The 27,647-nt window shown below is 36.0% G+C and overlaps 1 protein-coding gene across 7 annotated transcripts in view; it reads left to right on the forward strand.

Moving 5' to 3' along the window:
- LOC150096138 (uncharacterized) overlaps positions 1–27,647 on the forward strand; it is a 205,330-nt gene that overhangs the window by 70,550 nt on the left and 107,133 nt on the right. For all 7 annotated transcript variants that reach the window (XM_090408912.1, XM_090408911.1, XM_090408915.1 and 4 more), the window contains 2 exons: positions 6,735–6,797; positions 16,681–16,820. In XM_090408912.1, the coding sequence (XP_090265038.1) occupies positions 6,735–6,797; positions 16,681–16,820 (203 nt within the window). The remainder of the gene's footprint in view (positions 1–6,734; positions 6,798–16,680; positions 16,821–27,647) is intronic.

The following is a 27,647-nucleotide window of genomic DNA, read 5'->3' on the forward strand; positions in this document are numbered from 1 at the left end:
GGTCTGGATGCCTCTCCCCCTTGCCTAGGATTAATTGGCTGGTGGGCTCACCTACAAGAATCAACAGCGTTTCAGTAAGTTTCTCATACTATGGTCAGGTTAGGACCCAAAGTTTGCTGGAGTGCTGATATAGTGTTGGTGCCCTGATGTTCTACTTTCATGTGCAGTCTTTTCTTGTCAGTCAGCGGGTGTCCATGTGTAGCTCCATTGCGGATGGGGAGACCTGGTGCCTAACCAAAAATCCTTTTGGGCATGAATTCTTCATCGTCACATATTTCAGGGGCACTAATAAGGTTCCAACCAATTACTAATACCATAAACACAGCATTTGGTAACAGAAGTAAGAAACAAAAGATATGTGATACAAGTACAAATGTACCATTGTTTCTGATCATCCATGCAAGTAGTGAAAAGTCAATAGGAAAATATCACCCTTCTTTATTCAAAAGGATTTAGAAAGATTGGCAGGATCTCCCAAAACTATTAAGAAATTATGTTCGAACATTTTTTTGCTTGGTTATAAATTATAGATGTCAAGAAATTATATTCTTGGTTTAATCCTCTATCCAAATGTAAGTAAATAAAAATTTGTGCATGAAGTAAAATCCGACTGGGCTGCTTGTACATTGAGCCCAATGCTATCCCATAATGCATAGCATTATGGGATACTAAGGCGATTAATGTGAAGTCATTGGTATAAAAATAATGATTTTTTTAAATTTTTTTATTTTATTCTTTTCGAAATATCTATATTTCACTATTTTACTTTATTTCATTTAGTCGTCTTAACGCCGAGTTGTGTAATTTCATTGTTGCTTGAAATAGACTATTACCTTTTAATCCTTTCTGTCTACCAATTTAATTCCCTCCCTCTCAGTGACTATGCTACTTCACGTGTTCATATTTTAGAATTTAGGAATTGCCTCTGGCAGGAGCCAATTCCTTTGCCTAAATAGCTGGCTTTTTCTCACACTGATCTCTGAAAATTTATTTGCATTTACAACTGTGCCATCAGAGATCGCGTATAGGAATTGTTTATCTTTCCAAAACATGCAAGAAAAACGCCCAGCACAACATGGAAATGTCTAATATTTATCTCTAAGTCAAGCAATGTTTAAATCTACTGTTCGTCAGTTGTGGCTACTTTTACTCTTAAGGTCACACAGGTTCTGTCTTTTTATGAGAAGTGTATTGGTCAGGCAGAATCAGGCAAGTTATTTGACAAACAAAACAATTTATTCATGCTAAATCAAAGTACAAAAAAGAATTTACACTACACATACTAAATTAATCCAACTTATATTTACTAAAAAAATTGACATGGAAATAATATAAAAATCACGTGTCTGGTTCTCTACTAGATTAATTAAACAAATCTCTCTTAAGCTAAATGACTAATGCAATTAAATGTGCTCACATATAATTCAGACATGGGAGCAGACTTTTACACACTTTACATTCATTTAACTCAGACTATATATCTTATTAGACTTAACTAAAAATTTTACATACTATTCTTTCTTCAATATATAACATTATCTAATTCCTCAACTCTGCAAAGCTACTTCACAGTTATTTTCAACAATTTGGCTTTCCGTCTTTGCTACTGTTCTTTATGCTAACAAACAAAAAATTTCAGCAATCTTTGCCATTAATTTCACACCTAGGAAAGTCTAATGCAAAAATCTTACTTGTTACTTTGTCATCCAGTTCATTGCACGTGATCCTTGAGATCATTGACACCTTCTTCTGCCTTCCTGTAAAATTCACACATGGGCACTTTTTATGACATCGATGATACCTCACATGCGAAGATCGCCAAGGAATTTAGCATCCGGAACTCTGGAGTATTCCGTCACTGCTATTACAAAACTTCTATCATCGTCAGGCATTGGCTGGTGGGACGTGGGTTCCTGTCCTTGGAACGGTAGAACACACTGGAAACTCCTCACAGCAAGAGCAGGAACAAAAAAACTGGAACAGCAAGAATAGCTTTCGAAAAGCCTCGCACCGAAAGCCTCTGCCGAATACCACCATTTCCCTTGATTCTTCCCCCTTTTATTCTGCTCTCCCAACCTTGGAACTCTTACAGATTCAATTGCCCAGATTTTCTTGAAGGGATCTTCTCAGCCACCCAGCGGTTGCTGAGTTAAGTCAGGAAACCCCGTACATCGTTGACCTTCGCGAGTTGCGATCACTTCAGGTCTTACATTTTTAATCCCATCTGAGTTATTCTTTGTCTGTACAATTTCTTATTACAATTTATTCTAACATTTTTTTTTCAGGTTTATTATAGAAAAATTGAGTTAAATATTAATCAAAATTCAAGTATATTAAATTAATTTTATTTCCGAAGTAAAATTGGTATAGAAGAAATTTTATTCTAAAATCTTTCTATACAAGATTTTACATTGGCCTCTATATGCAAGTAGCCCAGTTACGATGTTACTTCACACACAGATTTTTATTTACTTACATTTGGATAAAGGATTAAACCAAAAATATAATTTCTTGGCACCTATAATTTATAGTATAACCAAGCAAAAAACTTTCGAACATCTTTTTCTAATCCAGAGTATTTTAGTAATAATGTGTGATACCTTTTGGCTACTTATATATGGAAATATGATTTCTTTATTACTTCAACCTTGGTATCACTTCTGGATCTTGCTCCCACTGATGTGGTTCTCATTGATGTGGGAAGTCTGCTGAAGTGGTAGTTTGGTGGCTTCAGTGGATGCTTTTCTCTGGGTTATGAGTGGCTCTGCTCAGTGGTGGGATGAGCCTGCCATTGGGCAGAGCCACTGCTGATGCTTCTTTTCTGTGTGCAGGGTGGATCTGTCACTGAGTGGAACCACTCCAGAGTTAAATGATCCATTGGGTGATCTGAGGGATTACCTGAGTTTTTTTGGAGACCCCCCCCCTCCATCTTTAGAAAGGTCAAAACAAGTCTGGGTAGTGGCCCTTCCATAATGCATAGCATTATGGGATACTAAGGCAATTAATATGAAGTCATTGGCCTCTATATACAGGTAACCCAGTCATGATCATGATGTTACTTCATGCGCAAATTTTTATTTGCTTATGCTTGAATAATAATAATAATTATTATTTTTATTATGTGACACCTCCAAGCCACCAAAGTTAAAAGACTCATCGAGGGAGGGCACCTACCCTACATCTCTATGTCTTCACCACTCAATCCACTAACTACAGTGGGCCAACTACCATCATTTCCTACACTAATGCCATGTACTGCCCACCACCACTAGTATTTTTGTTTGTAAATTGCATGTGTTCTCAAGGCCAATTTGTCTGTATGCGGGATGAAAAACCCAAGTTTCTGGGAGGAAAAAAACCTTCTACCTCCATAAGAGATCGGCTAACTCACCTTCAATTGAAAAAAAACCCCTGAAGATTCCTCTTGTCATGACAAGAATTGTACTTAGGCCTTTTCCAATCAAAGGGCGCAATACCATCCTTCTTCCAATTGTGCTACAGAGGTGCTTAAAAAAAATCTATGTCCCTGCATGGGCTTGAACTACGAACCTTTCGGTTAACAGCTGAATGTGCTACCCGATTGGTCCATGGAGGCACTCCATAAATTAAACGAAGAATATAATTTCTTGACATCTTTATTTTATTTGGCATTTTATTGTTAAGAGATTATGTTCTGGTGATATCTTTGTGGAAACATCATGTCAGTTACTTTCTGAGAAACTGCTGAGAGCAACATCATGGGATAGAATACCAGTCGCAGTAACACCTCATAAAACACTCAGTTCTTGCAGAGGAGTGATTTCAGAATAGGATCGCCTTGATGTTCCTGTTGAAGAGATATCTTCAGAGCTTAATGATAAGGAGTGACAGGAGTGAGGCACATCCTGATATGCAAGGATGGTCACCCGGTTCCAACCAGGAACATTATCCTTACATTTAGGTGTCCTCCCGCAATGAGTCTTCAGTCTCCTTGGAGGTGTCACAAATAATAATTATTATTCGTGACACCTCCAGTAATAATTATAATAATAATAATAATAATTTGATACACTTAAGCCTCTAACATTTGTAAAAGCAGGGTATCTCAATTGTTCTGTTAGACTGTACATCTAATTTGTTAAGATGCTTTCATTGTCAGAAGTATGGGCATGTCCAAACTAAGTGTCATGGCTCCATCACCTGTGTGAAATGTGGTAGTAAAGAGCATGATAACAAAGCTTGCTCTGCAAAAAAACTAAATGTGTCAACTGTCAGGGAGATCACCCATATATAATACTAGCCAATTTTTCATAGAAATATGAAAAATAAATACACAAAATTAAAACAGAACAAAATATATCATATTAGAATGCAAAAGCAAGTCAGCCGCTACAACTCTTCTGAGATCCTCTTATGCTGAGAAGGTGGCAGCAAAGAAAATGTCAACAGCATTTCCAACACTATGTCTATTTCACCATTTGATAATTTACCTCTACTTCAACATTATGATTGTGAGTGCTTATCTGTTGAGTGCATAAATCTCATACTCGACAATCTTACTCCAGAAACAATTGCAAAAATGGTTCCATTTGATGAAAACCCACTTGTAAAAAAAAAAAAAAAAAAAAAAAAAAAAAAAAACATGGCAAGGATATCACTTTAAGATTGGTTGAACAGCAGGAGGAGTGATGACAAGAGGACATCCCTGGAAGTTACGAAAGGAAACTGTGAGAAAGAGGGTGAGGAGTGGTTTCTTTGCATGGAGGGTGATTGAACCATGGAATGCATTGCCTGATGGAGTAGTGAGAGCGAGAATTCTTGGGGGTGGGGGGGCCTCACCTCGATGAGTCTTGATAGGCTTTGTGTTTCTAAGGATCTCCCACAATGAGTCGTTTGACTCCATGGAGGCCTGAATAATAATAATAATAATAATAATAATAATAATAAAGATAAACTAACAGATATTCCCACAGAAAAAATGGATACTTTGGTATCTGCTGAAAGTAAATTAAACTTGCCAATTGACCCTGACACATCAGATGTATAAGATATTATACCAAAGAAAGAGTTGGACACTGGCTGTCTGTACTTCCTAAAATCAACTGATAAATATAAACTTGACAAATGTAAGCCCTCAACTTCCCAAAAACTGGACCAGTCCAAAAAGTGCCAAATAATAGAAAATTTTTACAATGGAACTGTCTTAGGTTTTGCCAGAATATTGATGATATCATTATTTTACTGCAGAAACACAAACCTTTCTGTTTCTGAATGCAGGAAACATGTTTGAGACACTATGAGGAACTTACCTTAAAGAATTTCACTTGTACACAAGGACAGAACTGGAGGGTGTCTTGCTCATATAGGAATATGAAGAGTTAAGAGACATAATGTTCTTTTTTAGTAGGTTTATTTTTGGACCCCAAAACCAGATAAGATGAGATTTGCAGGGCTGTCGGCAGATTAGATCACACCTTGAGGCAAACAATTAAATATCGCTCCTGATGGATTGTAAGACAAAAATATAAGAAAATCTCCAATTGCTATTTTGCTTTTATTATAAGAGAAACATTAATGCAAAATGATTACATAATAATATTAATTAAATGTTTGCTCTATGGGGATATCGCACAATAAAACTGTTTATAAGCTGTTCTAAATTTAAATTATAAACTATGTCTGCCTCTATCAATATAGTGCTAGACCAACCAATCTTTCTTGGGTCATCACAAATAATTTTTAATCAGTTTAAGCTTGGAAAAATTTCTTTCTGCATTTGCTACACTAACAGGAATTGTTAGTGTAACGACGGCACCTACCACAATATGGTTGAATGAGTGCCCTTATTAAGCCACGCCCTGAGGCAAGCTGCCTCTATGCTACACCCTGTTGATGGTACTGGATTTGTTTGCTTGGCTTTTTAGATTTTAAGATAAGTTTCTGCTGTTGAAGTAAACTTCAGAATATTATGTATTTTTTTAAAATGCTATCCTAATATTATTAAACTGTTTTGCATTTTTTATATATAGAGGTTTGAAGACTCAATTTACTTAATTATTGTTGAAGTTAAATTAAGAGTGAAGTTTGAGAATAGATAGTGAGTTGTCATAGCAAATTACTTATATCGATCTTACTTGTGTGCTTAAATTTCAGTATAGAAACTGATACCATTCATAGCCTATTTTTACAAAAGGTGAAATATGAGATCAGGATTTAATAGTTTAAAATTATTCACAAGGATGCAATCCACAACAGGATTTAATAAATAAATAATAAATTAAACTTTTTATTATTTTTTATTTTCTATTTCCATTTTATTTTATTTTATTTTTATTATTTTTCTTTATTATTATTTTTTATTATTTATCTTCATTATTAAAATAAAAAAGTCTTGCAAATTAATTTTATAATTGCTATTTTATTCAATTTTATTCACTAAATAAAATAATTTTTATGATATCCTCTATGATATTCATGTTTTATGAATTTTGGTATTAACACCATACATGCCATTTAACAAGGATTAGCAGTAACTGTGAACAGTACTATATTCATATGGTACAAAATATTGCCACACCACTTTTTTTCAAAATTTCACTTCATTTACATTATATAAACCAAATCATATTTTAATACTTTACTCTTAGGAATAAATTTTTAGGCTAATAAGCAGTATTAAGTTTCTATCATAATATGAATGGTTCAATTTTATTTATATATAATACTAGCCATTTTCTCCTCTGTGATTTTTCTAGGAAACAAAAAGATGACTGTGCAAAGAGTTATAAATTTAGCTGGTAAAGCAGCTTTAATAACAGGTAACTGGACCAAACTTATTATCAGTTTATCAGTTGCAATTTTTAATGCTTATTTTAGAAAGGTTCTTGCAAATTTTCATTAAAATTTTTTTGTATCCACTTTTACAAGATATATTTTGAATGACAAATGCAAATTTTATGACCCCACCCATTCTTGATTAATAAGAAACAGTGCTAGGCAGAAAAGTACAAAATGTCCTTACATTTTGAATTCTTTCAAACTTAAGGCTGGTTTTTGTTAGATGGTTAATACAAAAGCGAGTACAATCTGTTTTTATTATTTGAGTGAAAATGAAAAAAAAAAAAAAATTGCAGACAAGAACAATTTTAAATCATACACCAAATTTGATATTTTTCACACTAGTTCATTACATTGGCTGACTAGGAAACCAAAAATTTGATCATGTCCACATGGAGGGAGTGCAAAAACAAATTATAGCAGTGATTTGTGAGATGCAAAAAGGGAAATTAGGTGTAAAGAAATCAGTTCTGTTAACTTGTGCATAGCATAGGAAGGGAAAGCTATACAGAGAGACTATAAATATTTATGAAATATGTCAGGTATTGTGCATTATGGAAACAGACAGGCAAGAAAAGTTGCTGTTGAAAATTCTGAAATGCAAGTAATTAGCAAAATTTGGAATAGAAGAGGAATAAAATCTCTAATTTTATAATATAATTAGTTCTTGTGGTAGAAAAAAGCTACTTTGTTAAAAATACTTTATCGTACTTGACTGTATATTGTTGTGTCGGAAATAACTGGCCCCCTATGTATCTGACATTTGTTTCAGCCACAACATGGGAAAATTCACTTAAGAATCTTAACGTAAAGACATGCTTGAACTCTCAAGAGTTTATGTAGAGAGGCAACAACTAACTTGTAAATGTAAAGTGTATCAATTTAATTATTAATGTTCTTATAAAATAATTCAAATGTTGTTTTAGAATAATACCCAGTACTGGGAAAATTCATGTTAACCAATCAGCAAAAGGCCTGATCATTACGTAATAGTCCATGACACAGCAGAAAATCCGAAACGTCTTCCGGTAACCCCTGCAGTAACAGTTCTGTCGAGAAGGCCGCCAAGTAAAGAACGTGACCTTACCTGACGAATCAAAGATGGCTGAGTGAGTGATGCAGACAGAAAGAGAGGACGCTCGCCGCTAAGATATAAGGAGCGGTGCGCACTTTAAACGCTCTCTTGTTTCCTGCATTTTTCCTGTGTGCCAGTGAGAAGGCCGTGAAGGCCAAAGAAGCTTGTCGCCAGTGTCCAGCAACCCTCCGCGTTGCAGTGGATCCCGTTGCATACAGGTCGTCCAACTGAACAACGAGGAACCAGCAGACAGGGCCATTGGTGAGTTACCGCCAATGTGACGACTTCGAAGGACTCAACACTTAGAAAGGATTGAGTAAAGAAAGACAGCGGAATGACAAGGAATTCTTGCCATATCTGAGGAAACATCAGACATAAAATCAAGGGACCATTTCGCTAAGGAGATTAACTAGTAAGGGAAATATTTCTTACCTTATATGCATAAGAAGTGATGTAAAACCAGATTGAACAAAGAAAAAGGGGAAAACCTTAAGCATAGCCCTGCTTGACCCGACTAGGAGATCCATTTTGGACTGAACGTCTTGATAGGACCTTCCTGCTGTGACTTGTATATTTGTGTTTGTGTGAACTTTTAGTGGAACAGTTTTAGTAATGAAGTGCTATATGAAATGCTATAAATGAAATTTCTGTTCTGTATATTGAGCCTGCAATTTGCATGAGTTAAATAGCAAGGAGTTTACCTCTCATAAGATAAGCAATCTATAGGATTGAGAGAATGTGTTATGTATAAATTGATTTATTAAGTGTTGTTAAACTTGCTTAAGGACAGGAGTATCAGTTAATCTTAGCGCAAACCACACTGATTAATTAATGCTCCTTGATTGTATATGATTGTATATGCGTGCACATTAGGAAATGCATGAGAAGAATTGATTGAACCTATTGCTATTGAGTGGGCACTTGTGCATGAACCTACTTCCCTTTTTTTTAGTATTATATTTACATGATTTTTACTGTATATGAATTTAGCTGCATTAAAATGTTTTATTTTAAATCAGAGTTTGTATGCTTCTGTTGTTTGAGACTGACCTACCACTTATAAAAACCGAACCTGTGTAAGTGTGTGTGTGGGGGGGGGGAGACATTCAACGTTAAGTTAAAAAGGGAGCCACGACCGCATACCATGTGTTCCCAATGCTAAACAGCATTGTCGAGATAGTTTGTTAAAGTAAGATTAAGTATCAGGAACTAGTCACCGGCTGGCGCAGTCGATTTAAGATAAACAAATTTGTCAGAGACTAATTTCTGGTAAGTGTAAGAAGTAACCTGTAAAGAAAAAGTAAAACTATACTAAGTAAAAACACAAAAGAGAAAAATATAGCGACATAACAATATAAATCTTTCAGAGCTTTCAAATTATTATGGAGGGGGAGCTTCAACTATGGAGACATAGATTGGAAAGAAGAAAGGGAATGTGTCAAGATGGAAGTGGAATTTTAGAGTTGATAAGAGATAATTACTTGAAACTCATAAACTTTCTTATCCATACTGAGGTAGACACTTGGACTCCAATCAGGGAAAGTAACCATGCAGTTTTATTCTGGGAGGTTGCTGAACATGTGGTATTCTCTGTTAAGAAAGAGTTCAGATTTAACTGTAAAGCTGATAATTATGACAGATTTAGGAGGCAGCTTGTAGCCATGATTTTAGAAGTTACAAGAAAAGAATGTCAATAGTGCATGGCAAGTGGTCAGGAATTGTTTGAGAGAAGCACTATCAGAGTGCATACCCATGGTCAGGAGGATAAACCAAGTAGGGGTGGGTGCTAAGCAAATGAGCAGAGGTATAAAGCAGGAGCTGCAAAAAAGAAGAGAACATTTTAGAGAAAATGTAAAGTAAAAGATGATCAGCATAATGAGTAGCACAAAGTGAGGCAGGAAGGATAACTAGAATAGTAAGAAAGGCCAAATCAGATTATGAGAGAAAATTAACTAAGTAGGCCTAAGTAAATCCAAAAGAATTTTTTTTTTATGTAGCAAGTAAGAGGAAGAATGATTATTAAAGGATCATTTTAATCAATTCTGGAAGTAGGAAGGTAGCAGAAGCAGAAGAAATAGTTGAGTTGCTGAGTGATCACTTCATAAAGGAGTATCATACAGGTAGAGATTTTGCAGTTGCTGATGCAACAGACTTGATGTTAGAATTGAGGTGAATGAATAGGAGCTCCTCAAGCATGTTGAAAAATATCTATATGAATACAGCAGTGCAACTGGATGGTATGTTGGCCTGTGTACTACTTGAATGTGCAAGAAAATTAGCAGTGATCTGATCAAGCCTCTGATTACGTTTCTCAATCTAAATCTCAGTTCTATCAAGGTTCCAAGAGCATGGAAAGAAGGTAAGATCATTTCATTACATAGAAGTGTCTCCAAAACAGAAGTAGCAAATTACAGACCAGTTCATATCTCAAGAATGGTGGTTAACATATTGGAAAATTTGGTTAAAGCTAAAATCCAGCAGTGGGTAGATAGGAATGCGACTCTATTGTGGACAGCATGGTTTTGTAAAAGGTGGCTCCTGACTTAATAATCTACTCACATTTTTTACAATAGAGTGACAGCAGAATTAGATGAGGGAAATGTCTACCCTACAGAGGGTGACTGACAATGGACACTAGGGAAGAGTACATGGTGGAGTGTAATATAGGAGAATGAGGGTGACTAGTGGAGTGCCTCAGGGCCCTGTACTAGGGACTTATTTAAGGTGGGAATAGTCAGTTGTTTTCTGATGATCCAAAACTGTAAGAGCAATAGTTGATATAGGTGATATAGATATTCTGAAGTATAATTTAAATAAATTGGTATTATGGGCAAAGAATAATGGTTGTCAATTTAATGTTGCAGAATATAAGGTTATGCACTTTGGGTTGAAAAGATTGCTGTGTGTCATCACACCAGTGGTAGTGCATTACAGGAAATTGATGAGGCTGGGGATTTGGAATAATGGTGGGAGTTGAAGTTCAGAGGACATATTGCAGAAGTTGATAAAATAGCTCAAAGAGATATTTTTGTTAAAGATAGGGAATCTCTAAGGAAATCTCCAAGGATCCAGAAACAAGTTGCCAAACTGGAGACCAGTCTGTAGGATGCTCCTTATGAGGATAGGTTGAAAGTATGTATGGGTTGTAAAAGTTTTTTAGATAGACAAAAAGCAGGACATGAGAGAAACAGAAAAGAAATTTTTCAGGACATGACAGATAGAGACAGAACTAGTTGTCATCCCTGGAAGTTGTACAGGAGTGTGGTGAATGAGTGGAATGGATTGACAGAAGTAATTTGATTACCTTGACTATGAATAAGTTTAAGGAGAGGTATTACTGGTCTTCTGCAATGAATCTTCTGACTCCACAGAGATACCTTTGTAATAATAATAATAATTTATCCTGTCTTCCATGAACAAATCCCAAATATAAAAAAAAAAAAATTAATGTGCTACAATGACAAAAAATACAGAAGTACTATAATGACAAATAGAACTAGTCTTTTATCCTACATATAAAACCACAGTTGTAATTTTTCATTATGTTACTCTTCTTATTTTATAATATTTTTTATATTCGGGATCTATTCTACCAGAAGTATGTGGAATTAAATGTACATAAGTGTATTAAAGTATTAATTACTGTAAGTACTTTTATGTATTTAGAGTAAATAATTAAGAATTAATTAATTGTTTATACAACTTGCCTGTACTTGTATGTATTCATGAAACTTTATTGACTCTTTCGTTTTAATAGACATTATACTGTCATCATCATCATCATCCTGAGAAGTCCTCACTCACATACAAGGTTCACTATCAAACCATGACTTAAACTTACTCCCTGTTTCAAATCCTTACTACACCCTCAGGAGTGCATTTCATTACCGTCCACTCTCCTTGCGGAAAAAATTTGCTTGTCCCTCCCCTGAACACACTGTTCTTATTGAGCTTACAGGATAGCTTCCTGTTCTGTCCATCTCTCTCTCTCTCTCTCTCTCTATCTCCATTTCTATGAAAAATCTATTTTCATTAACCTGGTAATAACCTCTTACTGACCTACTGCACAGAACCTCTATGGAGTCCAAAGAGTCATTGCAAGTGAACTACAGTATTCACATGATATCTGTGCTACATCTTCTTCAAATGATTCACAAAGCACTCACAACAGGTTCTGACAACGCATTCCACTCTCCAAGCAAAACTAGTTCTCGCATTCCTTGCCAACCCCACACTTACTCAGTTTCAAGGTTGTCTCTTGTTCTACCCCTGCTATCCAAGTGCCAACAAATTTCCATTACATCAATCCTGGAAATCTCTTTTAGTCACTTGAATGTTTTTGTTACAATAGATGCCAGGTTTATGTGTCTCACCTGCCTCTGATCATCATCATCATCACTGCCATCTCCTACCCCAAGAAACCCAGGTGACCAGACCTATGCACAATAATCCAGATGTACCTATATCAAAGCCTTATGAAGAGGATTGGTAACTTCCTTATCTCTGCTTGTTAGTGTTCTTCAGTAACCAAGTAATCCTATGATCTACCTTAACCATTTTTGCAGTATACTTTCTTAACTTGAGCTCCCTATTCACCCAAATCTCAGTTTCCTGGAGAACCATTCCACATTAGTATGGTGTACATAGCTTGTAATCTTTTCAACCCCAAATGCATAATTTGACACTTTTCCACATTAAACTGATACCTGTTATCTTTTGCTCACACTGTCAGTCTAATGAAATCATCCTGCTAGCTCTCTACATCTCTCTCTCTCTCTCTCTCTGATTAATTGTTATGCTATCCAGTTTTGCATTATCAGCAAATGTGTGAATATTTGATTTCAGATAATTTCTTACATCACTTATGTACAACATAAGAAGCCTGAATGTCAAAGAAATGGAGCTAGCTGAGGAATTGGATGAGTACCAGATCGACATAATAGGAGTGATTGAAACAAAAAAGACAAACACTGGTGAGAACTTTCTGAGCAATAAATACAAAATGTTATATTCAGGCAATGACAATCAAGGAAAAGAAGGAGTAGCCATAGTATTCAACACTAAATAGAGGCTAATCTTCTTGAATGGCAGGCAGTCTCAAATAGAATGATGTAGGCAAATATCAGAATGGGGAACTGGACAATGAGACTTATTTGTACCTATGGTCCCACCACAGAAGGTTCTACTAAGGTAGAAGTGGAGAAATTTTTTGAGGCTTAAGAGAAAGCAACTGACATAATGAAAAAGGAAAAGTTGGTCCTTGTTGGGGATCTAAATAGCAGAGTAAGAAATAATTGTCAGACATTCAAAAATATTTTGGGAAAATTTGGAGAAAAGAGCAAAGCTAATAATAATGGCAAATATATGTTGGATTTCTGCTCAGGACATGGACTGGTTATTACTAACACCATGTTCCAACATAAAAATGTGCACAAATTCACATGGAGAGAAGAGGCAAGGAATAAGAAAAGTCATCGACTATGTTATTGTTGATAGTGATGTTTTCTCCCTGGTGCAGGACACCAGAGTGTACAGAGGAAATTGGAAGTGATCACTATTTAGTCTTGAGTAAGATAAAATTGAATTTCATATTGAAAAGAATAACATGTAAGAAAGTTTTAAAGTGAATAAAAGTTGAGCAGCTCTCAGATGTGAACTGTAGACTAAAATTCACAAAGATTATTGAAGAAAAAATGAAAGAGTTTGAGAACAGGAACCAAACCTTGGAGATTCAGTGGCAAGCCTTGAAGATAACCCTGATTGATTCAGCCAGAGAGGCATGTGGTGAGGTTGTCTGCAAGGATAGAAAAATCAGAACTCCATGGTGGACACAGGAAGTTAAAGAGGCAGTGAAGGAAAAGAAGAAGGCATATGAAAAGTTCCTGGCAAATAAGTCAGCTTGTGCTCTTAGAGAATACAGAGACAAATTATTATTTTTTTTTTTACGGGCAGCTCCAAGGAGTCCTTAGACTCATTGAGGGAGGCCCAACATCATGTGAAAACAACTATTCAACATTCATACAGTATCTATCATACTTCATCTTGAACTCATTTACAGTCATGGCACCCACAACAGACTCTGGCAGCTTATTCCACTCCCACTCATTTACCACTTTCCAAGTAAAAAACCTAGCTCTAACACCCTTGCTAACCACATTCTTACCAAGCTTCTATGGATGGCCCTAGTCCTCCCACTACCAATCCTATTCTCAAAAATATCTTCTGAATTAATCTTATAGAATCCCTTTAGTAATTTGAATGTCTCAATCATATCATCCCTTTTCCTCGCCTATCAACCAATTTCTGCAGCCCACAAATCTTCAACCTGTTCTCATAAGGTTCATTCCATAGTCCTGCTATTATCTTGGTCACTCGTCTCTGGATCCTCTCCACCTCCTCCCCATCAAGAAGAAACCATGGCACACATATCTGGGCACAGTAGTCTAGATGGAGTCTTATCAAGGCTCGATACAGAGGAACAATAACCTGTTTGTCTATGCTTGTTAAAGTATTTTTCAGCAACCAAGTGATTTGATGAGCTGATTTAGCCACTTTTGCAATGTGTCCCTAAACTTCAACTCCCTATCCACCATCACTCCCAAATCCCCAGCCTCATCAATCTCCTGGAGTATGGTTTCACCAATGTGATATACTGCTGCTAATCTTTTCACCCCAAAATGCATAACCTTACACTTTGCCAAATTGACATCCATTTTCCTTAGCCCAGTCCTCCAAACTATCCAAATCATCCTGCAAAATTTTGACATCCTGAGCATTCACTATTGTTCTACCTAACTTTGCATCATCCGCAAACAGATGTATAGTTCCTCTCAGATCCTTCCCTATATCGTTAATGAACAAATTAAACAGCAGTGGTCCAAGAACAGAACCCTGCGGCACACCACTAATCACAGGCCGACTTTTGGACTCTACTCCTGAATAAACCACTCTCTGATATCTCTCCATCAACCACCCTCCTATCCATCTCACCAACCCTATATTATTATTATTATTATTTTCGGGCTACTTCAGGGAGTCCTTAGACTCATTGAGGGAGGCCCTAAACATCATGTCCACACAATTATACGACATTCTCACAGTATCTATCATACCTTGCCTTGAACTCGCTCACTGTCATAGCACCCACAACAGACTCTGCATTCTCATATGTTGCAGTTTACTGATTAGAATTCCATGTGGTATCCTATCAAAGGCTTTAGCAAGGTCCAGTAGATCACTGTAAACCCGTTACGCTTATCCAGTTCAGCCGTCACTGTTTTATAGAACGTGAGCAAGTTACTGAGGCATGATCTACCCTTCACAAAACCATGCTGTCCCCCATACAGTATCCCATTTTCATCTATCAAATCTTGTATTTTCCTCTTGACTATTTTCTCTAAGACCTTGACAACAGTTCCTGATATGCTGATTGGCCGGTAATTTTCAACAGCAGTCTTAGAACCTCCTTTATGCAGTGGAACTATTTTCCCCTCTTTCCATCCCCTTGGGACTAACCCAGACCCGAGACTCAAATTAAATAAAATGGTCAAAGGCACTGACAATTCTTTAGCCGCTTCTCGTAAGACACGAACTGGTATACCATCCGATCCCACAGATGAATTGACATTGAGGATTTGTAATAGACTATTCACGTCCACTTCATTCACCACAATTCCCATATAAGCTGTTGGTTCTACTATTTCTGCAATGTCACCACCTGGATGATATACTCTTGCAAAGTGCTCACTCAGTAATTCTATTATATCAACATATCAGTTGATATAGTAGAATTTTACTATATCAGTTACCTCTCCACCATCAGCATTCTTTAAAATCAATCTGTCGTATAAATTTTTTCTTTTACTTGCAACATATCGAAAAAAAAGTAAAATGTTCTTTGTAAGAAAGCGAAACACTGCCCCAAAACTAAATAACGACAAACGTAAGAAAGCTAAACACTGTAAAAGTAGCTAAACAAAAATCATGGGAGGACTTTGGCAAGAACATAGAAAAAAAATTAATATCAAGAAGGTGGCAAAATATTCTGGGGGCTGTTGATGAAGAAGCTTAACCTCTTATTCTCTGCTTTCATACCATTTACTAATATCAATAAAATCAATAAAATTAATATCAAGAAGGTGGCAAAATATTCTGGAGGCTGTTGATGAAGAAGCTTAACCTCTTATTCTCTGCTTTCATACCATTTACTTCTGTTCTTCAGAATAGCCTTTCTTATACTGCATTCCATCTGTTCAGGAAGCATATCAATAGGTTCATCTTTTCCTTTTAACTCCTTACCAATAAATGGCACTGATGTATTATAGGTTTCATAGCCTGTCTTGTATGGGATTGAAGTAAAAATAAATAAAATAATAATAAATAAATAAATATATAATAGAAGTTGTAGGGGAAGGAGAGAGAGAGAGAGAGGAGATGTGATGAATTTAGAAACTTTGGTGATATAAAATTGTTAGAAAGCAGAAGAAATTTTTCATAGGATGAGGAAGTGAATGAGAAATGGAGGAGGGAGAATTCCCATGAGTAAAGTTGAAGTAAACAAGGGAAATGAGCTGTAGGGTTTGAGTGTGGAGAGAGAGAAAGAAAATAATAATATTTATGTTGAATAAGTTTAAAAGATAGTATAGAAAAGTATAGTAAAACTGAGAATTGTAGATAATAATCTTTATAATAACATAAATTTGTATTCAAAACCAATTAGTGTAAATTACTTCTTTTGAATATAATTTCTTTAAAGTAAGTTTTATGTGGAATATCTTTGTTTCTTTCAGGTGCAAGCTCTGGAATAGGTGCTGCCACAGCTGTTTTATTTGCTCGTTTAGGAGCAAACTTATCTTTAACTGGAAGAAACAAGAAGAATTTAGAAACTGTTGCAAAACACTGTGAAGAAGCATCCAGTAAAAAAGTCAAAGTAAGTTACAAAAGTAAAATAACATTTGGAAAGAAGTAATAAAAAACAATATTTATAGCTTATAAATAAAATATAATGTATTTTATTTATAAGCTATATAATACGATGAATTGGATAAGATGGAAAACATAAGATGAATTGGCAACTGAATTTGAAATTGCACTACACTTTATTGAAAGAGAATCTAAAGATTATATTAGAGATAAATTTAGACTCCATGGAGGTCAAGAAAATAATAATAATAATAAATGAAATATATAAATAGAGCAGAGATCAACAGATTTATAGTAGAGAGCCAACTGAATAAATTTGTATGTAATAAGAAAGAAATTAGCAAAAACAGTATAATGGAATGAACATGTATAACAAAATATTCTATGGGTCTCTATAAGTTTATGGTGAATGTTGACTTATACATAAAAGTGTATGAAACACTCTTTGAAAATAAACAAGTTAGGAAGTGTCCAGAGATAATCATAAAAAACAATAATAATAATAATAACTGAATTTTTGTATAGTGAGGCATTATTCCTTTTTTTATACCAAAAAAAAAAAAAATCTAAAGCTGTTCTTAGCATCTGTTTTGTAACCATATAATATTGTTTTGCCTAAATTTTTCCATTAAAATGGCCAAATCAAAATCCAAATTGAGATGAATTAACAAATATTAGAGATCTTAAATATCATATTTCTCTAAATTTCATTCACCTAGAGCAGAATTTGATGTGTTCCTATCATTTCAGATTGTTTTGTCAGATCTTGCCATTTAAAAATAGTTTAAATTATAGTTCACATCTTGAATATCAGATTTCATTAAATCTCATCCAGTTCAGAACTGCAGTTATTATATTGTATCATTTCAAAACAATTTGCTCTGTTATTCAAAAAAATAGTTGAATAACAGAGCAAAAGGGATCTATTGAAACACAAGAGATGGTATTATAAGGCTTTCATGGCTGTTCTGTTGTTCATATTTGAAATAATATCCATTAAATTCACATGCATATGATTTTTTATTAATTTGACCTAGTTTATATTCCTTCAGGAATGTAAATGAAGTACTGAAAGGATGTTGAATAAAGAGCAAACTACATTTTGCAGAGGTTAAGAAAAATATTGAATGAATCTTCTTCTCTTTAACGATGAGGCATTTGCTTGTTCTGGCTTCACTGATCTTTCCATCTTGCAGCTGGTTTTCCTCTCCCCCCCCCCCCCCTTTAGTCTGTATTTATCCACTTCTTTTGATAGTCGCTATCTTTCCAGCCTAAAAAGATGCTCTTTCCATATTTATATTTCTGTGTTGTGGCAAGGATGCAGGCTTTTGCGAGGAAAGGATATATGTGGAATTATAAGGCTGGCAATTATGACAAGCTTAGGAGATAACTTTGAGCTATAACATGGAACGAGGAGTTGAGCGGTAAGGAAATAAATGCTGCATGGGAACGTACAAAGAAATACATAACAGCATCAATGTACGAATGTATTCCAAAGGCCAAAAGGCTGAATAAGGTTGGTGTAAAATGGATGAATGTGGAGCTTAAGCATGAAATCGGGAAAAAGAAAGTCCTTTGGAGGAAGTACAAATATAAGTACAATAATGGTAATCAGTCACATGAAGAATATAAAGAACAAGTCAGGAGAGTGACTCAGTTAGTAAGGAAAACAAAGGTAGAGTATGAGCAGAAATTGGCAAATCAGGCTAAGAAAAACCCTAGAGAGTTTTTTAGACATGTGACAAGTAGAAGGAAGAATGATCATGGAAAGATGAAGTTAAGGGATGAAAGTGGTAGAATAGTAACTGCTGCAGAAGTCATTGTTGAGGTATTCAGTGATCAATTTATAAGTGTGTTTCATCCTGATTAGGGTGGAATCACGAGGTACTTAAGTGTAGAGGACACAGGAGAAGATAGCTGAATTGTTAGTGAGCAAGAAGTATTTGAGGAAATAAATAACCTTGAAGTTAATAAGGCGATAGGATTTGATGAAATATCACCACTCATCTTAAGAGAATGTTCCAGGGAACTGGCAGTAGCATTGGCATGCTGTTTAACAAGAGTTTTGCAACAGCACAAGTTCCAAGGGAGTGGAAGGAGGGTAAAATTGTTCTACTGCATAAAGGCGGTGATAAGGCTGTAGTTTCAAATTATAGACCGGTCTGTATATCTGGAGTTATGGTGAAGGTCCTGGAGAGATTGGTGAGAAGCAAGATACAGAAATGGGTTGATAACAGCAGTATTCTCTGTGGTTATCAGTATGGGATTGTTAAGGGGAGATCATTTTTCACTAACTTATTTATGTACTAAATAAGAAGTAATTTTGATAGAAAACACAGGTTTTTAATTAAAAATTGTAATTTCTTATTGATTCATAAAGTATATAGTATAGGGTTATGCATGGAATAGCATATCGGATAAATGGCCTCCACGGCTTTGCTGGCACATACGCACTCTTTTGTTGAAATTTTTCATGACCATTTTCCATAAATGTGGCTGAATTTCGTTGATACAGCCCCTCAATTTCCTCCTTCAAGGCACGAGTGGTCGTGGGCTTGTTGGCATAAACCTTAGACTTCAAAAAACCCCAACACCGTTAACCGATATGATCTCCCCTTAACAATCCCATACTGATAACAGCTGGTTATCAGTATGGGATTGTTAAGGGGAGATCATTTTTCACTAACTTATTTATGTACTAAATAAGAAGTAATTTTGATAGAAAACACAGGTTTTTAATTAAAAATTGTAATTTCTTATTGATAAAATATATAGTATAGGGTTATGCATGGAATAGCATATCGGATAAATGGCCTCCACGGCTTTGCTGGCACATACGCACTCTTTTGTTGAAATTTTTCATGACCATTTTGCATAAATGTGGCTGAATTTCGTTGATACAGCCCCTCAATTTCCTCCTTCAAGGCACGGGTGGTCGTGGGCTTGTTGGCATAAACCTTAGACTTCAAAAAACCCCAAAGAAAAAAGTCCAACACCGTTAACCGATTGAATAAGACCTTGATTTCTGTTACATTGTGTTGGCTGTTGAATCATCTCTGAGGCTTCCTTAAATTTACATACATAATTATATGTGTATGGCATTTTTGACCTGACTTGGTTGGTGTGTGCTTTTCTGTGCATACTATATACATTCTCTAATACAGATCTATATGATCTATATGATATGACAATATGATAGAAACATTTAATTTAGTAATTAAATGTTTCTATCATATCCCCTCTTCTCTGCCTATCAACCAACCTCTGCAATCCACAAGGTCTTAATCTATCAATGTAGGGAGTATTTTTTACATCATTCACCAACTTAGTCACCCTCCTCTGAACCCTCTCCACAACCTCCTCATCTCCAAGGAATTCAGGTGACCAGACTTAAGCACAGTAATCCAAATGTGGAAGTATCAATGCCTTATCGAGGGAAATAATGACCTCTTTATCTCTGGATGTTACTGTGTTCTTCAATAACCAAGTAATCCCATGTGTAATCTTGGACACCTTAGCAACGTGTCCTCTGAACTTCATCTCCCTATCCACCAACACCCCCAAGTCCCTAGCCTCATCAATCTCTTGGAGTACTGTTCCATCAATGTAGTACACAGCTGGTAATCTTTTAATCCCAAAATGCATAACTTTACACTTTTCCAGATTGAAATCCATTACCTTTTGCCCATTTTGCCAGCTTATTTAAATCATCCTGCAAACTCTCAACATCAGCTTGATTTTTTATTGGGCTACCCAACTTTGCATCATCAGCAAACAACTAAATCATTTCCTATATCATTTATGTACAAATTAAACAGTAACGTCCCAAGCACAGAGCCCTGAGGCACACCACTGGTCACCTCCTCATCCTGGACTCTTCTCCTCCATTTCAGTACTTCATTTATTTCCATTTCTGAAGAAGCACACCTGATAGTGTGAGAAGCTAGTTGAATTAATAATTTCTTGTGCATGTTGATATGCTTAAAAAATGGAAATTCTGTCTCTAGAATAAATAGTTTTAATGGAAATGTGTACTAGACATCATCATCATCATCATACGTATCAAGGATTTAGGCCTAGTATGGCTTGTTCCGGCCTTAGAAGTCATCGTTGAATCGTTTAAGAGGACGTCCAGGTTTTCTTTTTCCTAATGGCTTGTACTTTAAGGCTTGTTTTGGTAATCTTTCCGTTTTCATTCTTTGAACGTGTTCCATCCATCATGTTTATATTTTTTAATTTTTTCAATTACTGGTTCTTGGTTTAATTTTTTCATTTACTGGTTCTTGGTTTAATTCTTTCATAATATCTTCGTTTCTTTTGTGATCAATTTTTGTGATCAAATTTCTTTTGTAATCAAACCATTCTAAGTCTGGCTCCCACACTGTGGGAGCCGACTTAGAATCAATACCAAGAGTTAAGTAATACAGAAGTCATATACAGTATATCCCATATACAAGTATGGAAAAGGTATAACACCTTATTATTAAAAATACTCTGGATTATAGCAAGTTGTAGAAAGTTTTTTCTTAGTTATAAATAAAATTAAAATTTTTAAAAATATTAATTATAATTTAATTAAATTTTAATTCTGCATCAGGTTGTACTTTACTCATGATGTTGCAAAATTATTTATTTATTCATTTTATAGCCAACATCTTTTCTGCACAACTCATCAACCCAAAGTATTGATGCTAGTTGACTATGGAACTTCTTATAATCACCTACCTTATAGTTCCACATATATATACCTTCTTGAAAACAACCTTTTCCTGTTTAACTATGTTCCAAACCAGCACTTCATGATCAACAGATTGTAGTGTTGGTACCTAATTTACAACGAAATTCTGATGGATATCACCAAATGTAACACCCAAAGAACTTGTATTGCTTACCATTAATTAAAATCTCCCATCTTCTGCATTCCCTGTAATATGATAAAATTCTGTTAAATATACTATTGTATTGATGTCAACTTTATGCCAAATATCTTCAAAATCTTCTTATGTACTACTATTTTCCACTTCTTTTCAAGAAGTGGAAAATAGTAGTACTTGAAGGATGCAATTCCTCTGCTATCATTGACAGTACTTACCCCTCTTCTCTTCATCTTCCTGTCCTTTCAGAAAATTCTGTATCCTACCATTTCTAATCCTGACAGTATGTCACCACCAGACAAATAAGTATCACTTATTTCACTTTGGGCAATCTGACTCGATCAATGCCACAAACTCAGCCCCTTTATTTCTGATGCTTCTTACATTAGTATACAAAGATAATAATTCCCCACTTCTTTGAGGCCATCTCACCAACACCACCACCACTACTTACTCTCTTTCTCTCTCTCTGGTACAGTACATCTCTCTTTCTGATCTGACAATCCCTGTTTCCTTGATCCTGACCCTGCTTTTCTGTCATATCCTTATCATCCCCCATCTTTTTACACTGCATCACTCTTCCCTTCCATAATCTTCTGCACTTTTATATTCATCTTCTTAACTTTCATGTAATTCCTTTAACATTATTATTATTACCAGACCTCCATGGAGTTAAACAATTCATTGCAAGAAGTCCTCATCTCTCTTACACCCACCCACCCACCCACCCACACACAGAGAGCTCATCATACCATGACTTGAATACATTCACTGTCTCTACACCTACCACAATTTCAGGCAATTCATTCCAACTACCCATAACTCTTCATGCAACACAAACCTATTTCTTACCCCCCCCTGCTCATATGCTATGATTCTATTGTAGGCTCCCCCCTCCTCATATGGCTTCCAGGAATGGCCTCTCATTCTCCTCACCCCCCCCCCATTTCCACCCATTCTAGGAAAAATCTGATCCACATTAATCCATTAATAACACTTTACCAATTTATGTTTTGATCATGTCACCTCTCCCTCCTTTTCTATCTGCTAGACTGCAATTTGCATTCATTCAATCTCTCTTCATACTCAGCATTCCAGAGACTAGAATAGAACAATAGAATCATAGCATCCTTACTCCTGCATGTCAGCATTCTCTGCATCATTACCATAATGCACTGTACTGTCCTCGCAATATTAGCAAAATGTCCCTGAAATTTCAGGCTCTTATCCACTAACACCTCCAGATCCCTTATCTCCTCCACCTTCTCTAAGATATCTCCACCAATTTCATCATTTGTCCATTCACAAAGTCTATTCAAATCCACTTGCAAGGCTAAAACATCTGTTCTTCTGCTCATAAATCTTCTGACCTTCTCATCATCTGCAAACAATTGTATAACACCATTCAAGTCCTTCCCAATATCATTTACATTCAAATTAAACAGTAATGGCCCTAAAACAGACCTTTATTGCACATCACCACTAGTGGCCTTCCTCTTGTGATATATTGCTCCCCCCAATACACAACTTGGAGATACCTATCAGACAGCCATTCTGCAATTCCAGTGCATTATTAATTTACTATCCATCTCCATCTGTTCCAGTTTAATTATCAGATTGTAATGAGGTAATCTATCAAAGGCTCTAGCAAAATCTAAATATACTGCTGTGCATCCCCTTTGTCCAATGCATCTGTTACATTATTATTGTACAGGCACCTCCATGGAGTCCAAAGACTTATCGTGGGAGACCAAATTTATCCATACAATCAATCACACCTCTCCTTGAACCCATTAACAGACAAAGCTCTCGCAATTGACTCTGGCAATTCATTCCATTTATTCACAACTCTCCAAGTAAAAAATCTACTCCTCACACCCATGCTAACCACACCTTTATTTAATTTCAAGAGATGACATCTTGTTGGGGCCACTTTAGTCAAGTGCTGAAACATTTCTCCCATCAATCCTATAAAACCCTTTAAGCAGTGGTGAGCTATAAGGGACTTGCAGGGGCTCGCTTGAGCCCTTTGTTAAATTTTTCTCAAATTTGCGAGCCCCTTGTTCTTCTTGTTTAATAATCTTGTAGAACTAGAAAATACCACCACAGAATGTACATGATACTATAATTGCTACTTTAAATTCATATGGATTTTCTGATAACTATTTAAAAAATCATCTCATTGCATTTTGTTCTGATGGAGATAGTGTGATGTTAGGAAACAAATCAGGTGTTGCAATCAAACTTTTACAAAGATTTCCCAACATTGTGATTTGGCATTGCATAGCTCATTGTTTACAATTAGCATTAGACGATTTGATAAAAAAACATTAAAGAAATAAATCATTTTGAAATATTTATTAATAAATTATATGCTTTTTATCATCAATCACCAAAAAATCAACGAGAATTAAATACGATTGCAAAAGGCCTTTATATTGAAATTTTAAAGATTGGCTGTGTGTTTGGACCACGATGGGCAGCTTGCAGTTTTCGAACTGCTCTTGCTGTGTGGAGAAATTACCCAGCTTAATGCAAGCATTTCGCATCAAACGATTAATATAAGGGCTTTTTAAACTGATTTCTCAATTTGGAAATTTTAAAAGATCTAGCATTAATGATTGATATCCTACAGGAATTATCATATCTGTCAGAAGCTCTACAAAGTTGCAATATAAAAGTATTATAAAGGCTAAGTTAGCCTTTTTTTTTTTTTTGCTTGATGATGCGTGCCCTTCGTTAAAATTTCCATAGCTCACCACTGCCTTTAAGTAACTTAAATGTTTCTATCATATCCCCTCTTTTACTTCTAACACCCAAGTTTCTGCAATCAACACCCTCAACCTATCCTCATAGGAAACATTCCATAGACTGCTTACCATCTTGGTTGCTCGCCTTTGAATCTTCTCCACCACTTCCTCATCCCCAAGAAACCCAGGTGACCAGACCTGAGCACAGTAATCCAGATGTGGACGTATTGAGCTATTATGAAGAGGAATAACACCTTCCTTCCTTCCTCTCTATATATGTTAGTGTTCTTCACTAGCCAAGTAATACTATTAGCTACCTGAAAAACCTTAGCAATATGTTCTCTAAACGTCAACCCTCTGTCTACTACCATCCCTAAATCCCTAACTTCATCTGTTTCCTAGAGTAAAGTTCCATCAGTGCGGTACACAGCTTGTAATCTATTTATCTCAAAATCCATAACATTGACATTTCCCCACATTAAACTGACATGCATTATCTTTTGCCCATACAGCCTATTTAAATCATCCAGCAAACTCTCTACATCTCCTTGATTCACTACTACTACTCTACCTAATTTTGTACTAATCTTCAGCAAGCAATTGAATATTTCTTTTCGGGTTATTTCCTATATCATTTATGTACAAATTAAACACTGATAGTCCTAGCACTGAACCTTATGGCACACCACTAGTCATCAAATTTCACCTGGATTCTGTTCCTCCATATATACCACTTTTTAATATCTGTGTAGTAGCCACCCTCTTGTCAACATAACCAGTGTCATATCGATCCCCATTTGTTCTAATTTGCATAACAGAGCTCCGTGTAGTATTTGGTCAAATGGCTTTGCAAAATCCAGCAGAATCATTGTGTAGCCATTTCTCTTATCCAACTCAACTGTCACTCCATCATTAAAAGTTAGTTAATTACTATTCTTGTGTAGAGGCTTAAGGCACTTCGGAAAAAATAGCTAAGATACTAAAAAAGTATAACCTACACACAGCATATAAGCCCTACCGCAAACTGGCTACCCTTATCCGTTCTACGAAAGATCAGCTCCCTCCTCTCTCTCTGCCTGGAGTTTACAAAGTACCCTGTTCCTGTAAGCTTGCGTACTTTGGACAGACAGGCAGATCAGCATCCATCCGCCTAGAGGAACACAAGTCGTACATCGTTAAACACAACTATGGCCATTCAGGCTTGGCTGACCATGTTTTGGACACCACCCACAGAGTATCATGGAAAAAAACCACCATGCTCCACCACAGCAAATTCAAGAAAGAGAGACTTTTCTTAGAAGCAGCAGCAGCTCTCAAAAACCAACAAAATCTTAACAAATACGGTTGCATTAAGCTTCCGAAGATTTGGGAAACAGTCATCGCCAGAGGTCCCACCTTACATTCCAGGCCACCTACAACTGCCCTTAGAGGGCACTCCACCTAGATAGGACTTTATTGTCACCCACGTGGTTGGGCTTAGTATTGTAAGTTTTTGTGTGCATGTTACATTAATTGTCTTTGTAATCCCCATAGATGTCCTAGTGACTAGGACGAAATATAGGAAGTATTAAATTCTATTTTAATTCTTTGTGAGTGCTGAAAAAAGTCCATTAAACCTCCAACATAATAGTTAATTACTAAGGCATGACCAAGTCTAACAAAGCCATGTTGCCCCTCATAGAGTATCATATTCCTATCCACCCATTCCTAATTCTCTTTTTGATTAACTTTTCCAGTACTTTTACTACTACTGAGATACTGATTGCTGTATAATTTGCTACTACAGTCTTAGAACTTCTATTATGTAAGGGAATTATTTTGCACTATTTTCACTCCCTTGGAACTCTACCAGAGCTGAGACTTAAATTAAAGAACCTAGTCAGAGGAATTGCCAGTTCCCTTTCACATTCCCTCAAACATAAGCTGATATTCCATCGAATCCCAAAGATGTATTCAAAGTGAGATTCTGCAATATTCCAAGAACCTCCGGTACATCCACTTCTGTTCCCTTATAAGTCTCTGTTATATATGTCACAGCATTAACCTCAATTGGATGATATATCCTTGCAAAGTCATTAACTCAATTATTACATATGCTTCTGTCACCTTGTGACCATCAGCACTCATTGAGGTTATTCTTCCTTGTACTTTACACATTCTCCTTTTTTTTTTTTTTGAAGCTCATGCTTAATGATATTACTCATTCATCTAACTGCTATTTGATTAACCCTCCTATAGTTTCCTCTAGATGCCCCTTAACTATTTCCCATGCACTGCTAGTGCATCTTTCCCTTGTAGGGTTTTTATGTCATAGCACAGCTTCGAGCTTCCTCCTAACCTTGTCATTATCACTTGTTTTGTAGTTCCACATATACTCCTTCTTGAAGAATATTCCTCATGTTTTGCAATCTCCCAAGTCAAGACTGCATGGTCACTTTCACCAATCAGAGGTAATGTGGCTACTGTAATTATGTATAGCTCTTCTGATCCTGTGACCAGGTTTAATACTCTTGCACCTTGAGTCCCCTCCATCACATGCTATCTATCCCAATGGCTTTAACAGGCCTTTAAGGCCCAACCTTCCAAGCATGCTTTGATTTCGTAACCAAAATATGAGGATAGAATAGTCACTCCTATGCCTCTATCCCAGCATGACAGGAGACTTACAATTTAATTTCTCACTCTTCATTTTTGCTTCTTTCAACAACTCCTTCACATCCTTCCTCACAGACTATTACTCACAGTACTACTATTCTCATTTACAATCACTTCAGTCTCACCATTTCCTCTCTTATGATCTTTTACTTCCTCTCTCTCTCTTGCTCACATCACTCATACCAAATCCATTCAAATGCAACCTGTCACCTTAGTATATTTCTATCCTTCCACCAAATATCTCCTACATATTCATAAACATCACTCTCTTCCTCACACAACTCTGCCACCATATTATTCATTATCCCTGATTTCCATCTCAACTCACCATTATCATGCCTAGGCAACACACTGACCACCTTTCCAACCACACTTTTAACTTTCCCCTCTCCTCAACAATGTCCTGATGTCCATTCTTACTTGCTCTTTATGTTCAACCAAGTTGTGTGGACAGACATGTTAAACAACATGTTCAACCAAGTCATTTGTTCTAACAACCACCACCAGCTCTCTTGCTTGTGTTCTTCTTATTTAATACATCAATTACTCTGCTAA

The sequence above is a fragment of the Typopeltis vanoorti genome, chromosome 19 (assembly GCF_054136105.1).
Source record: "Typopeltis vanoorti isolate ZY-2024b chromosome 19, IOZ_Tvanoo_1.0, whole genome shotgun sequence".
NCBI classification, from domain to species: Eukaryota; Metazoa; Arthropoda; class Arachnida; order Uropygi; family Thelyphonidae; genus Typopeltis; species Typopeltis vanoorti.